Source organism: Apteryx mantelli, chromosome 17, assembly GCF_036417845.1.
Source record: "Apteryx mantelli isolate bAptMan1 chromosome 17, bAptMan1.hap1, whole genome shotgun sequence".
NCBI classification, from domain to species: domain Eukaryota; kingdom Metazoa; phylum Chordata; class Aves; order Apterygiformes; family Apterygidae; genus Apteryx; species Apteryx mantelli.
Genome location: NC_089994.1, coordinates 17385187 through 17403010, shown reverse-complemented (window position 1 = coordinate 17403010; position 17824 = coordinate 17385187). Strand labels below are relative to the sequence as shown.

Here is a 17824-nt window from a genome sequence, read left to right as displayed (position 1 = left end):
CTGAGGAAGCTGGTTTGGTCAGTTAGACTTTGGGTGGGGTGTGTAGTTGTAGGATGATCTATAGCTGTCATCAAGGTGTGGGGAAAGAGGACTGCAGTTTCAGGTTGTCTTTGGACTTGGCTCCTGCCCTGCAGTGAGGCTTGTTGCTGTGTCTGTGATTCTATGCAACCTATGCCAGGCTTCCTTCTCTCCTTCTTGAGTTAGCTCCTGCGAGAGGGATATGAGAGCTTCCCCTTGTTCTCCTCCAAAAATCTGTTCTGGAGCGAACTTCCTGTGTGTTTCTTGTACAGAAAAGGTTTTGCGTGAACCAGTGTAGTAGGAGGTTGGCCTGTGCTATGTTCATGCATCTTGGTTTGGTGCACTGAAATAATTTTAATAAACTCGTTCCTTTAGTGGATATTCTTTTAAATGAAGTCCACTCTACATGTGTAAAATGACTTCTGTAAATGTTTATAATATGAAAGAAACATTGCTATTTCTTTGCTTCCTACCATTCAGGTCTTTTAAATGTAGTTATCCTCACCATCTTACTGGATCTGGCAATAGTCTTAAATTCAGGTTTGTTCTCCGATCAGTTCCTGAAAATAGGCTCTTTCAGTGCATTGATGTTTGGACGTTGACCACTGTGCCCATTGACAGCACTGAAATTTCTACCAGGGAAAACATGAAATTACATGATACGATTTCTGTATATACCCTTATAACTGGGAGATCTACCTGATTTCTGCTGCTCTGACCTCTTTTTAATTTCAGCTGTGAGTTTGATAGCTGACCTCTTTTTGTTTGCCTCTCAGAAACAACAATCAGGGTTGCACTTCTGTAGAGTTGAATTTGGTAATCAAATCCATCTGATGTTTTTGCTCACTCCATTACTGAATTGCTTATCTTCACCGTATATCCTCACAAGGTTAGTTCAGTTAAATAGCTCATGTCAGGAAACTACTTGATCAAAAAGGTGCTGAAGTGAAGCAGGTCAGGCCAGTGAGTATTTCTGGGAGAGAGAAACGCGTGGCATAGGGAGTGAGGAGCAGTAGATTTCCACTGCAGTTCAGCTGAGCTGACATTACTTACAGCTACGAGCCATGCAGAGCTATTTTGTCCCTTCCTAGGGCTTTCTCAGCACTTTCTCGGATACTAGATGGCCATCTGGAAAATCTCTGAAGTGCTGACACACTGAGGAAAACACTGGATAATTTGTGATTTTATTCCCTCCTCTCCCACCCCGTCTTATCTTTTTTCTTATTTGATACCAGTAGGTGAATTTCTCCTGACCATTTTGCAAGACTTCTTTCACAGGCATGCTAATCTAGCACAGATTTTACTTATTTGTCTTGAACTCTTAACTGCACTAGCTGAACATGGAAAACCTGCTAAATTTCTAGAGTTAAAAGTTTGAACTTTGGTTTTAAGCTGACAAAGGTCTGTGCACTTATTTCAAACTTGCTTCTACTCTTCCTGAAGCCTCCTTGATTTGTTTACAATATCTATACAGGACTTATCTAAGTCTCCAGATAACTTTTTCTAAAAGGCATTTTTAATGTTACTATTAAAACATAATTTGCAGCAGCATCTGAACTAGTTTCAGGTAAACTTCTAGAGCTTATTACAGTAATGTGTGAAGACAAAAGTGGGAGAGGAGAAGATAGGGAAATGAAAATTCTAAATCTCTTAAAAAAAAAAAAAAAAATCTGTTCCTTTAAATGCAAAGCTATGGATAAAATGCCTTAAAGGTTATGGAAGAGCTGATACTTTGACAAAAACTTGGCACCTCCCCCTCTCCCCTTCTGCATTTGTTCTTTGGGGCACTATTTCTGTGTTTAACTAGTTTCCTAAGAGATAAATTCTTTGTGAAGTTTTATTGTATAATGTATCTACTTCAGAATAATTTAGTTTATTTTTCTCTTAGCTGTAAAGAAATGCAAGATGAATTGCACTAATGGTCTAAGGGAGTACCACATTATTTTGGGGCTCTTAACAAGTAGTGTGGCAGGATGTGGGAAGCCTTGAATATCTTACAACTTGCAGTTAATTTTCATGTACGTTTTAAAACCTCCTGAATGGAGCTGAAGTTAATTTACAGTCAGGCATGCCAACTCTGTGGCTAAAGCAGTGGAATGAGACCTGAGGAAGGCAGATGTCTTGTAGCGTGCCCTTTGGCAAACATGCAAATCCTTCTGTGCTTTTATTTCCATTACTTTGATGGAGATAATACTTCTGGCCTTCTTCAGTGTTGTATAATAGTGAGGTTGAGAAATTCTACTACTTTATGAAACTATAAACTTCATACTGTAAAAATGGTCTGTGTTTCCATTGATCATTTTCATATAGTCTTTGTAGGGAGGAATAATATTTGAAAGTTGTCTAAATAAAAATTTGTTGGGGATGCTGCTGCAAAATAAGTTTTAGTAGTGATATGAAAAGCAAAGCGCTGCGGCAGAAGATACATAGTCTTGCCAGTGTGCATAGAAAACGTTGAAGCATTTCCAAAAAAAATTCTCCCCATCAGAAATGCTGATAACATATGAAGATTTACCAGTTAAAGTACGCTAGGCTCAAAATAGAACTCAGACTGAAAGGATTTAGCTTTACAAGTATATAGGAAGCTCATCTGCAGAATTACCTGAAACTGTAGTGCACATCACTGTTAGACCATTTGCTCGCTGAAGAGTTAGTAGAGCTTTCAAGACGGCAGAGTGGGATTAAATTGAATGTGCTAGACAGTTATTTTATAAAGGAGAGACCTTCACAGTGGCCTGTATAGGGCTCAACTAGGTGAAAAGATACTGTATGCATGTATTTTAGTGAGTTTGACTATTTTAGAGAAATAGTATTGTAAGCTTTATAGCGAACCAAACTGGAGAAAAACAAATATGTGCATAGAGTAGTAATGTATCAAGGCCAGTTAACAGAGCACCACGTGGCTGCTGTCCTCTTGAGACTTGCTCCTGCTGAACAGTGATGTGCTTTCAGATGCAGCTACATTTTTGTCCATTTTCTCCATCCATCCCTTGCTTTTCATCCTTTATATACACTCAGGCAGTTCTATGTATTTGGAAACCTATAGCCCAACACAGTGAAAACCTTCAAAATCTGCAGTGAACAGTTACTTGCAGAAATGAGATGACACATGTCACTAGCCATAAATACCCAGGGGAGGTGTCTGCAGCATAACAGTTGCGCTTAAAGTTTGTCCTTGTACCTTGCTTTCTTTCCCCCTCTCAAACCCTGTACTTGCTTTTCAGATTGTTGACTCAGACAAAAAAACCCAACACTGTAACCACCCCGCCTCAGAAAATTACCTGCAAAGGCTTGCTGCAGAGAGGCATGTCATATGGCCATCAAGTTTTCTTGTGTAATACAACCCCCATAAAAATGCTGTAACCCTGATAGTAAGAAGTAATTAAATTTGGTCAGAAATTACTTGAATGAATGAGCAACAGTTGCATGGAACAGGTTCAGCAGCAGGTTGATAGTTTGCTTTGAATGTTTCCCTTTCAGCCCTGTGGGCAGCAAAACTAGCCTCAGTTTTGACAGCTGTAATACTGGAAAGAGTAGTGCATGCTATCACATGCAGAAATGTATTTGCAAGCTGTGGATTGGCTGTTACACAAGATCCAAAAGCAATGCAGGGGAATAGACAGTGCAGCTTCATTTCCTTAGGGTCTTGCTCTCCAGTTAAATGCTTTGAGTTTGAGAGCAGTCTTTCTTTTATTGTGGCTTTTCATATTTTCTTATATTCCCTCAGAAATAAAAAAGCGATTTAGCATGACCCATTTTGAAGCAAAACAGGGCAGACTCCTCAAGGAGGACTTGTAGAAATTAGTTTGTTGTTGGAGACCGGTATGGCTGTAGCAACAGATGTGGTTTCACTTGTGTGAAAGTTTCATGTTGTTGTGTTTTTTTTCTTTCCTTTTATGGAATTTCATACCTAATTTGCTACTGTTTCAAGGAATGAAGAACGGTGATGATCCAGAAAAGATTCTGTAATTGGCCTTGAGGAGAAAGATGCGTTGTTTTAGTACAGGATACTGGCTTCAACAAAAACTTGGTCCTCAAGAAGCCTTAGTTTTCTTAATTTTATGTGTATGCTGTGTGACCCTATAGCTCTTACACATGCATGCAGTGTACCTACCTTGCACTGGCTGTGCTGTGAGCAATTTCCAGAAGAGTAGCATGGTGAGGTTAGCCAGGTATAAGGCCAAAGAATTTTTTGGATGGTGGAAATAAAAATGGCTTGTAACACCTTTTTAAAGTATATTTCAGGAAAAACTAAATTGTATGGAAATGATAAATTTGATATTTTAAACTGGTCTGTTTGACTAAACAAAAGTTGAAATTTTGCTCTTTTATATGAAGTATCTGTTACATTGTCAAATTAGGGAAGATGAACTGTCTAATTACGGTTATTTATAGACTTTCCTGAAAAAAACAAACTACATGAAAACAAGGTAAGATACTCAGCAATTTCAAGATAAATATTTTTAGAAGGGGGAGGGAATAGATTTACAGTATGATTGAGATATAGTGAAATCTTCAAGTGTAGATGATTTGATAAGATGTATATTCTGTATAAGTTGTTAAACATTCTTCTTTTTCATCCTAGTTTCCACTGGCTCACTTGCTCAGCAGTATGCCCACCCTAATGCTACCCTGCATCCGCATCCTCCGCATCCTCAGCCTTCTGCCACGCCAACTGGCCAGCAGCAAAGCCAACATGCTGGAAGCCACCCTGCTCCTAGCCCCGTGCAGGTAACGGAGCTCAAGAGAGTGAATGTTTTTAAACTTTATTTGACCCACTCACTAGGAGGCATTGTATCAGTCTGTTACTTTACGTCAATATATCAGTCTTGAGAGGAAGAATGGTAGAATGGAGCAGCTGTCTAAACAAACTGTATGTGACAGATATCTTACAGGAGTTTTCTACATCCTCCTCTGTTTCCTAGAAGGGAGGGAGTAGAGTCGTATCATTTCATTTTTCTCTGTTTGCAGTGCCTAGGAGTCAAAGGTAGTAGGCTCATGGCATAGTCTGTTAGGTAAGCTAGCAGGAAAACTTGTTGCAGTCTATTTCCCGTAGTAATGGCCAGCATAGAGCCTAACTGTTCATTTCCCCCTCTTCTGAGGGGATGAGGTATAGCTTTAAAAATGCTTGTTTCTGTGTTAAGATTAAGGAAGGTTCAAAATTTTGTCACAGCTTAATATGAGCAGAGTTACAACTAGAAATAGAGAGTAGGTAAGTGCTGAGAAATATTTAATTTGTTTTTGTCAAAGGTAGGGAGCTTCTCTCCTTGCTGAAGACAAAATAGGCTTTTGGCAGACCTCATGATAATGCTGTATGCCTTAGTTACTTGCTGGTAATGATTATGGACTGCTATAAATGCAACTGTGAAGTGTGTCCAGTTCCCAGGTTGCAGGTTCTCCTTCCTATTTGTACCTGGCTCTCTACGTTCTAGTGAATATATCAGTTTTCCAGGCTCCTGCTCGTATGACTCCTTGGTGCAAGGAAAATGAGCCTTGTGGAACAGAAATGAGTTTCATTATTACCATAGGTGTGGCGATGCTTAGATCTGCCATTTAAGATATTCAATATCAAGAGCAGTTTTGCAAGCCTTTCTTAGACAAGCTTGCAGAATAAATGTGTACCCTTTCTAGACCAAAGCCTTAATCTTACCGTTTTTTATCCTTTTTTTGCAGCATCATCAGCATCAGGCTGCTCAGGCACTCCACCTGGCAAACCCACAACAGCAGTCGGCAATTTACCATGCAGGTCTAGCTCCAACCCCACCTTCCATGACGCCAGGCTCCAATACGCAGTCTCCACAAAATAGTTTTCCTACAGCACAACAAACAGTCTTCACCATTCATCCCTCCCATGTTCAACCTGCATATACCAATCCGCCACACATGGCCCATGTCCCCCAGGTAAACACAGTTTAACAACCTTCAAGACTAAATGTCTTAATGCCACAAAGATAGGACAGTCGGGCCTGCTGAAGGGATTTCCATTCTGTCACCTCTCGGCACAAATTACCTGTTATGTTTTTTAGATTTCTGTCTGTACATTGCTTTTCTTTTAGAGTTTTACAAGATACTTGGGCCTCAGTTTCCAACACTCAGTACATCTATGGCTGTAGTTTAATGAAGATATCTGAAGCTGGCACTGCTACTGAAAGAAAATGAGCTCTCTTCCCAGTTCGCTCCTCCTATCCTTGTCTTACCCCACCATTCTGCTCACAGAACTGTTCGGTCATGCAGCAAATGAGACTGGGGACCTGATTCCGCTAACGTGTGCCCCTCACCCCTATTTTAGGCTATTTCTCAGTCAAATCAGTGCACTGATCAGGTTTGCTGCGTGATCACACCAAGAGCTGGCATACAGAAGGGTTGGAGGTGAGAGCTGAGTCGAGGAAGGTTTAGTTGCCAATTCTGGTGGTTGTGTTAGGCTCTGCATTTTAGTCAAACTTTTACAAGTACATCCAGTAAAGGATATTACAAAGGATTACTAGGGAGTGAGTATCAGGGCAGCACTGCAGTGGGAGATAAGGGAGATTCAATTCAGATATGTGCAGGGCAATCCTTGCTGAGAAAGAAAGCCCTGAATGCGTGTGTCAGGTTCTAAATGAACAGGAGATTCCTGATGTTTGCTGGACAACTTAACCACAATCCTTGCTTCAGGATCAGAATCCCACTTCTCTTAACTGCTCTCTTGTGGTCAGCTCACTGAGAAAAAAAATTTGGGGAAGGGAAGCACTTTATTAGTCAAGAGCTCTGCATAAAGCAGTGTTTAAAAGGTTTTCTAATGTGGAACTAAATCTCATAGATTTAGTGAGTTTTGTCAATGAGTGGACAGTTAAGCAATTTGTCTGCACAATTTTTTCACACCAAGCACTTGGTGTCTGGCTTATGCCTTCTCATACAGGTTGACAATAGTTTGGGATATTGTCACTAACTGTAATTAGGGATGTTAGCCTAATAGGTGTTCAGTCCCTTACTGAATTCTGATAAAAGTCTTTGCTTTGGTCCCTGGAACGCTCAGTTAATCAAATGAATTAACTGTTATTTAAGAATTGTTTTACTGATGTTGAAGTTTTAGCTTTTTAATTGTTAGGCTTTTAATTTCTCTGCTTTTTTTTCCTGTGGCAGGGTAAAGAGAGGATGTCTAAACTTAAATACTGCTATTGTGGCATCTTGCCACATCCTCTCAGGCTCTGTTTTTTGCCAGAAGCAAGATTCTAGACTTAAACGAGCTATTGCTGTGATCTGGTGTGATGGTACTGCTGTGAATGCCTAGGTTGCATAGCTTCTTGGGATGCCCTGAAATACCAGCATGTGACTCCTTAGAAGGGTCTTGCTGGAAGCTCTTGTGTTAGTGGCATGTTGAGTGCTGTGCCTTGAGACTTGTTGGTTTCAAGGTCGACTTAGAGGCAAAACCGTACGCGAAACAGCCAGGCCCATGCCTGCGCTGTAGGATGCTATCATTGTTTTCCTTTTTGTGTGTCAAGCACTTCGTAAGCAAACCTTGCTAAAGCAAATCAGATGCAAGTTTTAGAAAGACTGCATAGCCAGTATTTTTCTAACAATCACAGGCAAAGCCTGCTTTACCCTTGATTTTTGACTTACACAGTCTCTTCTACTGTAAATTTTTTTTAGGATGAAAATTACAGTATATAATCCATGATATTTATATCAAACTAACTGACTTCTTGAAATGAAGAAGTTTCCTAAAAATCTCTAATGAAGGAATAACTACAGTTCTTTAAGAAAATTTAAATGCATGTAATTATTCCATTGTGGGGAAACTAATCACTGCATTTAATAGCTTCTCAGCAGCCTGATTTCCAACTGCTGAATACCATTGTGAAATCTCATCATGTAAGAATTTCAGTTAGGCTAACACAGGGGATCAGTTGGATTTCCCCTGAGGTTATCAGATGGATCTCGAGCTGTTAGATATCTCACTTGAGAAACAGTATTTTAAAAATCATTACAAAGTACTGTCATCTCCCAATCTGCAAAGCGTTTGAGCCACAGCAGAAATTGTTATCCACTGTGTGTCTGTATTAAATACAGCTGCTATATGAATAGCTGCTTTATAATTATGGCTGCTGTAATAGCAGGTTCATCAAAGCAGAAATGGTGCTGATCCTGAAAGATGTTTCCGTTTCACAGCCTTATCTTCTAAAACTTTTTTAGAACAAGAGTAAGATTTGAATTGCAGTTCCTGCCTTAAAAAGCTTCTTGAATGCTATTAATAATTAATTTTGAGCCTGATTTAAAAATTTCAGGAATGTCTGTGATGACTCAAATAAGAGACTGCCCTTTTGTCTGTAAAAAATAAAATTGTAGCCCTACCTGCTACTTGTCTTTACTGGCACGTGAGACCTGTGAGGCTGCAGTTATGGCACTGTAGTGCTCTATTAATGGGATAAGGTAGAAGGACAAATCAAAACTTTGATACAACTGCGTTTTTTTCGAGACAGACCCACTTGACAGCTCTGAGTTCCTTAATGTTTTATACTTTTAAGAAACTAGTGCTTACTGGATTTTAAAGCAAAATATTGACAATCTAGTCATAAACTGTTCTTTCTGAGCTGAAGAAGCCAACTGACAAGACACTGAACTTGTTTGCCAGAAGGTGATCAGCCATAGGAAAGATTAATCTCCTTTTTCCACCGAGACTTGACTATGATTGCTTAGATTACACAAGGACATAAAATATGATGAGCTTAACTGGAAACAGAACAAAGCTGACCTAACAATATTAAGGGATGAAATCACTCATCTTAGAGTGACTGCTTAGATGAAAGATAACGTGGGCACAGGTCACTGGAGAGAGCGGTTTCTAGGGCAGGGAGCCGTGAAAGCGTGTGGGGTTGTGTAATAAATGAGAAGCTGAGAAGGGGATGCCAGACTTCTAGTGCGTGTCAGTGCATCCTCTGCATAGGAAGTGCTTTGATCTGTTACTAACAATAATGTTTTGAAGATTTGTTGCTGGGCTTTTTTTATTATTATTATTTTTTTTATATCCCACCTTTTAATGCTGGTAGTCTCTCCCAGTGCCCCCGGTCAAATTGCTAGAGTTGAGAACGTTACTCAGAGCCAGCAGTAGGGATTTGAGCCTTTTTTTTAATTATTATTTTTTGCTTTAAGATCTCTGACTTAATCCCTATTTGTACTCTTTAGCTAATCTGTTTAAAATGGAGTAAATCTCTGGATTTACTGCTACAGCTGGAGAAAACTTGATAGTCATGTGGCCAGGAGTGATGCCTCCTTGTGACCATTTCATACTAAAGAGCTCTTTGTTGCAGGCTCATGTACAGTCAGGAATGGTTCCTTCTCACCCAACTGCCCATGCTCCAATGATGCTAATGACGACACAGCCACCTGGTGGTCCCCAAGCCGCCATCGCTCAAAGTGCACTACAGCCCATTCCAGTCTCGACAACAACACATTTCCCCTATATGACGCACCCTTCAGGTGAGGAGTGTGTGCCTGGGAGACCTGCACCTTAACTGAGCCAGGTCGTATTAGTGAGGAAAACTGTATGAGCCAGATTTTGGGAAAAGGAGAACAAAAAAAAAAAAAAAAGCCTGAAAATGTCCTTTTACAGTGGCAGACTGCTGAAAGCGGACTGTTTCTGCGTTTAGCATTTATACTTTGCCAGCCCAAATGCAGGCCTAGCTATGTTTACGAGATTTAGCTAACTTAGCAAAGACCTTGCATAGCTGAATTGCAGAAATGGATAACTGTGCAGACACTGGCATTGTGGGACTGTGTTCTTCCAGGTTTTGCCTTGGGGGTTGGACTGCGTAGCCTGTTTTTAATGATCCGGGGTTTTATTCAATTTAAAGTGATTGGTCTTGAGGATAGGAGTGAAGATATTGCTGAAGGGGTAGGACTGTTAGACTTCTGAGAGCTGAAGTAAAATGACATTTGAAGTCTGTTCTTTAATTCAGAGCAACATTCTGCAGCTTTTACTTTTGGGGAAAAGTAGATGCTATATGACTTTTTTTCCACGTTAAATTTAATTCTTACCTAGGTTTCTGTATTATTTTTTTCCAAACAGCCTCTGAACTCTTGTAGTGATCTAGATACCTGATTTTGTGTCTTGGGGGATGTGTGAGGAGAACAAGGATGCTTTCTGAGGGTTTAGGTAGGAAAACAAAAAAAAAAAAGGACATCTTAATATGCAGGGCTTTGGTTTTTTTCTTTTTTTCTTTTTCTTTTTTTAAAAAGGAAGTTCAGCTCAGTAGTTGTCCTGTGACCACTTTACTAGCAAACTGTTGTGTGGCTTGCCAATTTATTATTTACATTTGAACTTTTTTTTTACAGTACAAGCCCACCACCAACAGCAGTTGTAAGGCTCATCTGGAATAACTGAAAGGCTGGATACCTTTTATAGGCCAAATACCCTCCTTCTACTGCTTCTGCCAACTGGAAGCACAGAAAACTAGAATTTCATTTTATTTTGTTTAAAAAAAAAAAAATTGATTTCTTGTAACATCCACTAGGAATGCTAACAGTTCATCTTGCAGTGGGAGAGATTCGGACTGAGTAGAGGCATTTAGGAACTTGTGGGCTATTCCATAATTCCATGCACTGTATCTGAGTCCTGCAAATGCCCCAACTCTGCTTGCTGAAAACTGGAAGTTATTTATTTTTTAATGACCCTTCAAAGTTATGAACTCATCAGCTAGCAAAAGAAGTAACAAGAGTGATTCTTGCTGCTATTATCACTAAAAATCAAGACTTGGAGATCCCTTTTACTTCTAACTAAACTTGAAACAGGTTCAGTAAAAGAAAAAAAATTCTAATCGTCAAACTGATGAATTATTATTTATAAATCACGTTTGATGAGATGATCACTATCGTGAGACAGTGATGTAACTTTTAAGTTAAGAAAACTTTTACTTTGTAGATAATATAAAATAAAAACTTAAAAAAAATTAAAAAATAAAAAAAGTTTTAAAAACTGATCTGCTTAGTGTTTGTGTCTTGTGTTACCAGCATCTTTCTTTAATGTGTTTTCCAGCTTTTGATCCAATTTGAAAGGAATGCTTTGTTTAGAGCCAGGCTTTGCAGTATGTTGTGGTGGGGTTTTTTGTTTGTGGGTGGGTGAGCTCTTTTTGTTTTTTCTCCAGTGAAACCAAATCAGTGGTGTTTGACTTGCAGGACCATTGCAAAAATAAGTCGAAGGTTTCAAGATGGAAAGTTTGGTGTGGTTTGGCAATCGCCCCGCATTTTAACTGGTTTCTTGCATTCACATCCCTTTGCTAACGCCTTAAGCCTTAGCGTCCCGGCTGGTGTCTCCCAGGAGATGGGTCGCGTGCTAGGCCTTGATGCTTCAGATGGTAAAACTACGTAAGGCAGCAGTGCTGCTGGGAAAAGGAAGAAAATGGGATAAGCACTACTTAATGAAAGGACTGGGAAAATGGTGGGGAAGATGATAGGAGAAAGTAACAGACTCTCACATCCTCAGTAATACGCAGGCTAGTCCTCACCGCGTATAAAACGCTGCGGTCTTCCTCCCCGTTCTGCATGGCGCATGCACCCTGAAGCGGCACGCCAAAAGATGACACTGGCTAAACTGGATTCTGATTTAGTTGCATTTCAAAGGCAAGTCACACTGTTGTATATGCAAGTTTTCGTGGACAGCAGTTGACAGGTTACACTGCGGCTTGGAGAGGAAATGTGGGGGAATACAAGTAACTTTAGTAGCTTCTTAGTCCTTTCAGAGCAACACAGTGTAGTAAAATGTAACTGATTTATACAAGTAAATCCCGGTGGGCAGTAGGGGGCATAAGACCTTTACAAACCGTAATGGTAACTTTGAATAAGACTCCTTGTATGTGTCTTCTGAAAAGAATCAACTTGCTCGCATGGGCTATCAAGCTTTTATTTAATTTCTAATAGACGGTTTCTGTCTTTTAGCAGCTGTTAATTCAGTATCTATTAAAATAGTATCCAAGCATCTGGAGAGACTCAGACTAAATATTAAAAGTGAGAAACAAATTCTAGAAACAGTATAAGAGCAGATTTTTTTTTAATATTATGGTAAAATTGCATTATTTAAGAATAAGTTACTTGTACAGTACTTACAGAAACAATATATAGAAAACCTACTATACAAGAAAACTTTTCTGTGCAGGTGAAAAGTAGAACTTCCAACAGAATATTCTCTTACCCCAACAAATTTGTTGGTTTTATACTTCTTCTTAAAAACTGAGTTAAAGAATGCACAGTAGAACTTTTCTGAGCAGGTGAAAAGTAGAACTTCCAACAGAATAGTCTGTTACCCAACAAATTTGTTGGTTTTAATCTTCCTCTTAAAAACTGAGTTAGAGAATGCACAGTCGACTCCCCCACTGCTGGTGGTTGTTGGCAAAGGTTATGGTCTGTTCAGATAGAACAAGCTTAAATTTAATTTTGGAATACTGTATTCAAACCTGTTAGTCAAGATTTCAAGGCTTTATATGCTTGTTAAAGTAAAACTGCATTGGTTGTATGACAGCAGCGTTCTGTGGTCCAAAGACTATGAGAAACAAAAAGCCGCTGCCCAGATCCTTTACAGCTGTGCTGGTGCGTGCAAGGGGGTGCTGCAAACAAATCGGCTTTGGCTCGGGCTGGGCTGCCATGATTTTATCATGGTTTTGGCTTTGGCCTCTCCCTGGACCTGGACCTCTTCCTACAGGATTTGTTGGAAAATAGTGTGAAGCAAAAACAACCCATGAGGTGACGGTGTCAGTGTTTCGGTGACCTGCTCCGTCCCATTCCATTGGGCTGGGATGATGCAGCTGGTGGAAAGGGAGAAGGGATTAAATAATGCTTCACGCTCACGTCACAAACTTCTTTGGAGCCTGTCCACCGCAAGGGCCATGCAAGAGCCGCAGATGGGAACGGTCTGTTTGTCAGCAAACAAATACTTTCCTAAGCATAAGATGGAGTTGAGGGAGGGAAGTTTTGTCTGGACCTGGGCTAAAGATTTAGTAAGTCTTAGGTTACCTGCTAACCAGGTTCCCGTTGTGATACGCTAGACAGCGAAGGCACTACCTGTTGTCTTACATCTTCGTTGTCCAAAGTAACTGCCCTGAGTCGGTCTAAAATCAGGCTTCCTTCCCTCGCAGCCTGCTCCGCGGGGAGGCTTAGACATTTCCAGGTTCCAGCCAGAGGCGCAGAGCGGTGTCCAGCCGCGTCACAGCTTGGTTACGTTGCGCTCTACGCTCATGAAGTCAAGTTTATATTCAGGGCTAAGGCACGAGCCGAGACCTCAGTAGTCAGATCAGGCTTTCTCAGTGCTACACCCCTGCCTCCTTCTCCTCCGAGGTAGCCCAGGAGGTGACGGCAACTGCTGCGTGCAGCAGGCGAGGGGTGCAGGAGGTCACAGTCCCCCTTGGTTTTCCATCCTCCTGCAGCTAAACACTGAAGCAGCTATCCTGAATATTTTGTAAATGTGGATAAAAGCACATGTGGGCCAGAGAACTAAACCTACTTATTTCTTCAAGTAACCAGAAGAATATAAAAATTCTTTCAAGTTGCTTATATTCCACTGGCTTAGTGGCCTTTGCCCACTACTGCAATCAAGAGCACTGTACGTACTGAGCTAACTTTCTGAACTGCGTCTGGCAGGGGGAAAAGGCAGGAGCACGCGGCAGCCTCCAAACTGCATCGCGAGCCAGATACTTTCTAGGAGAAACATGACTCCATGCAGCCATCCAGGAGCTGGGGAAACGGCCTGGAAAGCTGCCGCGGGCGTTCCCGGAGGGCCGGGGCGAGAGAGCTGCCAGCCCCGTATGGCAGAGGGGCGAGGAAAGCTGCCGGCTTTGGCAGAGCAGGCGCTTGGCTGGGGAAGAGCGAGATAGGGAGAAGGTGGAGCTGGACGGCCGGAGCAGGCGAGCAGCAGCGCTGGGTCGGGTTGGACGCGTTCACTCCTGCAGAGCCCGCGTGGAGCGAGCGAGCCCCTCGGCACGCCGGGGCTAGCAGCCGAAAGGCCCCGGGCTAATTTTGCAGTACGGTTTGACAAGGAAGTGACAGCAATTTAATGAAATAATTAGAGCAACTTTCCCGCTGCTCCCGGGCGGGCAGAGCTGCAGTTTGCAGCCGCTGGAGTTTGTTTGCGCAGGGGAACTGGCTGCCTGGGTGATAATGAACCCAGTGCATGTTTTACCAATCAGGCACAGCAATTTCCATTGAAACCACCAGAAACCCCTTGCAATTAAACTGCAGGTTAAAAACACCGCATGTGTGTGCATGTTTAGTGGCTGGCACTCGTACAATAAGGCTCAGGGTGCCAAAGCAACCTGTCGCCGCCGCAGCAGCAGCAGCAGCAGCAGCAGCAGCAGCAGCAGCAGCAGCAGCAGCAGCAGCAGATTTATTTGGCGAGGGCTGCGACCAGCAATCCTTTTTCCCAGCCCTTTCCTCGGGGCAGGTGCTCTGATCACAGGCCGATGGGGGCCAGACTGCCTCATCTTCTGGGGAAAGGCTCGGCTGAACGCGGCCACGCTGCAGCCCCGGGGCCCGATGCGGCCCCGCGGTGCCGTTGAACCTCACCGTGCTGCAGTGCGGGGAGCGTTTCCCCGGAGCGCCGCCGCCTTGGAGCTCGGCAGAGCTTTGCTCCAGAGCAAACGGAGCAGGGACCCACATCCCAACCCGCCAAGGGTCTTATGCTTCCTCCCCTTCCCCTCGCCGGCTGTCTGTAAGTGCAAGACCCTGGGGCCTCCTACACTAGGAATGAAGGGACCTGACTTGCTTGGCAGAAGCCAGCCCTGGCTGTATGCTCCTGTTTTTTGGTGCGAGGGGACCCTGCTCATGCCTGCAGTCTTTGTTCTGGTTTTAGGAGGGGAAAAAATAAATAAATGCCGCAGATGTGGCCAAAAAGCTTCAGCAGAGGACAGGGGCTCGCTTTGCTTCTCCCGCAGCCTCTCTGCGTACGGCAGCCCTGGACTTGACACTGTCCGGTTCAGTTTTCTCTTACACCTCCCGTCTCAGGCCGTGCTGCAGAAGGGGAGGAAAAAAAAAAAATAAAATAAAATAAAAATAAAGCGGCTCCTGGCCGGCTTCTGGCCGCGAGCTGCTTTGGCCCTGCCTGGGCTGGGCGAGCGCCGTCGCTACATCTGCCCTTCCTGGCACCCTTCAGCAAAACAGCCCTTACATTCCTGACCGTGGGAAGAGCTTGGCTCTGCGGCATCTTGCTGAGAACCCGGCACACGCGGCTAAGGCTGAACTTCATGTAGAGGCCGATGTTTTTTTTTTTTTTTTCCCCCCCCCTTTCCTTTTTTTCTTGGCCCCGCGGGCAAAGCTGGAAGTCGCTTGCTGCCTGCGAACATCCCCTCGCCAATGTTGCAACGGCTTCAGCCCCTTCCTTATTCTTAAAAATAACAGCAGCTTCTCAAAAGCGGCTTGCCTGCCCGGTGCCGGGTGCCGCGAGGTCACGGCATGGAGGGCATCATTTACTTATTTATGTATTTTTCTCTCCCCTGGGAACCTGAACACATCAGCAGTAGCTTAATTTTCTCACCCCCTGGCTCGCTCAACCTTTGCGCCTGGCTGTGCATACAACCAACGTCCCTCCGGAAAGCCGCACGCAGGCCACGGCATTAAAGTGCCTGCTGTATCCATAATTACAGCTTAGAAGTGCCAAACCATAACCCTCGCCTGAGTAAGGCACAAGAAAACGCAGTTCATGGGAGCCAACCCCCCCCCCCCCCCCCCCCCCGGCCGCTGCTTGCCAGCGGCCTTTTGCATAGCTTTAAATATCACCATACCCCCAGTATTAGTTAAACAGTGTTTTAGAAAAAGGTAAGCAAGAGCGGGGGTGGGCGGACGCCTGTGCTGTAAGAATCAACTCGAGGTTAAAAAAAGAAAAGAAAAAAAAAATTTTGCAGGAAAAAAATTCACTTTAGACTCGTGCCTTAAAAAAAGGAAAAAAAAAAAAAAAAGCCTCCATCACTGGGATGAATTTTTCGCTGTGAAGAGATGTCAGTCTTCGCGTTAGTCCTCAACTAGTTACATTATTAACAAGGGACAAGTTAGTGTTCACCTCTTAATTAGCAACGCTAATGGGTGTAAGTACGTACGCCTTTTGCTGGTGCAGGGAGTGACTGCAATTGTGCTAGTTTTTTCTTAAAAAAAGGCAAAAAAAAAAAAAAAAAGCAAGAAAAGCCAGTTTTCTCCTTATCTAAAAAATAAAGAACAAACTCTTATAGCTAATGTAATCTTTGCATGACCCAGAGCTCAGCTCCGGTAGTTCTGCATTTCTCTGGCGGGTTTGTGCAGCGGCAGCACATTCGCGGCGCGGGAGGAAGTGGCTCTTCCCTGCCGCGGCACAGCCCCGAACCAGCAACTTGTCGAAGAACTTATAATCCTCTTTTTTTTTTCTTTTTTTTTTTTTTTTTTCTCCCCAATTCTGCAGGAGTAACTCAAGACCCTGGTTCCTTTCCGGGGCTCTGTCATGTCAAAGACAGGCGGGAGGCCGCCACCGACTGCGACGCATCCGCTGCACGGATGGCGCCGGCGGCCGCGGAGGCAAAGCTGCCGCACGCCCGGAGCGCGGCCGGGAACGGCGTGTGTAAACAGTAACCAGAAAGCTTTGATAATAACAACAAAAAAAAAGGCCCTTTAACAGGCCAAATAGAGGGAGCACACCCATATAGGAGTGAAAAATTACCCCCTTCCTTGCAAAAAAAAAATAATTATATATATATATAACCCTAACCAGAAGGAAGAAAAGAGTTACAGCTATTTTTCTTTCCCCTTCCTTGATTCCCAGAAGGTCTCGGTGCCTTCTGCACGCGAAAGTGCACGGCGGGGCGGCGCGGCGCCCGGTCAGAGCGGCGTGTACTGATTGTCGACGGCGCGGAGGCGGCCCCGGCCCGGGCTGTCCGCCTCGTCGTCCGCCTCGCGCGGCCGGGCGCCGGGGGCCATGGCCGGGCTGGGCGCCCGCTCCGCCGCCAGCGGCACCACGTGGAAGATCTGCTCCGGCGGCGGCGGCGGCGGCTCGTCGGGGCCGCGGGCCCGGGGGCAGCAGGGTTCCGTGTCGGAGCTCCAGCCGGGGACGGGCAGGGGGAGAGGGATGGTGCTGCCGGCGCCGGGAGCTGCGGGAGAAGGGCGGAGAGCTGCGGTCGGTTAGCTGCTCCCCCGGCAGCATCGCCGCCGCCACCAGCTGCTGCTGCAGCCAGACGTCGAGCCAGGTGCTCGCACTGGCAGTGCCAGCTGCAAGCCGGGATCGGGACCAAGCTGGCAAAAGGAGCTGGGAAAAAGAGCCAGATTTTACCTAGCTGCAGGGGGAAATAGCGGCTGCAGAGGGAAATACTGGCTGCAGGGGGGGAAATACTGGCTGCAGAGGGAAATACTGGCTGCAGGGGGGGAAATACTGGCTGCAGAGGGAAATACTGGCTGCAGGGGGAAATACTGGCTGCAGGGGGGGAAATACTGGCTGCAGGGGGGGGAAATACTGGCTGCAGGGGGAAATACTGGCAGCAGGGGGGGAAATACTGGCTGCAGGGGGGAAATACTGGCTGCAGGGGGGAAATACTGGCTGCAGGGGGGGAAATTGGCTGCAGGGGGAAATACTGGCTGCAGGGGGAAATACTGGCTGCAGAGGGAAATACTGGCTGCAGGGGGAAATACTGGCTGCAGAGGGAAATACTGGCTGCAGGGGGGAAATAAATACTGGCTGCAGGGGGGAAATACTGGCAGCAGGAGGGAGCCAGGCGGCTGCGGGCAGGGGGTGTTGTGGCCCCCGTGCCCCAGCGGTGCCGGCTCGCCACGTGCCCCCAGCGCATCCCGTGCTGCCACCACCCCGGGTGCCGCGGGAGCAGGAAGTGGCCGG

General features: G+C 44.4%; 2 protein-coding genes across 11 annotated transcripts in view; one reads left to right on the top strand and one right to left on the bottom strand.

The window, feature by feature from the left end:
• Positions 1-10973, top strand: part of ATXN2 (ataxin 2) — a 54912-nt gene extending 43939 nt beyond the window's left edge. For 7 of the 10 annotated variants that reach the window (XM_067307239.1, XM_067307236.1, XM_067307234.1 and 4 more), the window contains 4 exons: positions 4604-4749; positions 5692-5919; positions 9306-9474; positions 10330-10973. In XM_067307239.1, the coding sequence (XP_067163340.1) occupies positions 4604-4749; positions 5692-5919; positions 9306-9474; positions 10330-10358 (572 nt within the window). In that variant the 3' untranslated portion in view covers positions 10359-10973. The other 3 variants (XM_067307232.1, XM_067307241.1, XM_067307242.1) reach the window with 3 other exon arrangements.
• Positions 10974-11877: 904 nt separating this feature from the next.
• The window catches only part of SH2B3 (SH2B adaptor protein 3), a 29427-nt gene continuing 23480 nt past the window's right edge, over positions 11878-17824 (bottom strand). The window contains exons 8-9 of the mRNA XM_067307035.1: positions 16709-17087; positions 11878-14988 (exon numbers count right to left, since the gene is read on the bottom strand). Of these exons, the coding sequence (XP_067163136.1) occupies positions 16819-17087 (269 nt within the window). The 3' untranslated portion in view covers positions 11878-14988; positions 16709-16818. The remainder of the gene's footprint in view (positions 14989-16708; positions 17088-17824) is intronic.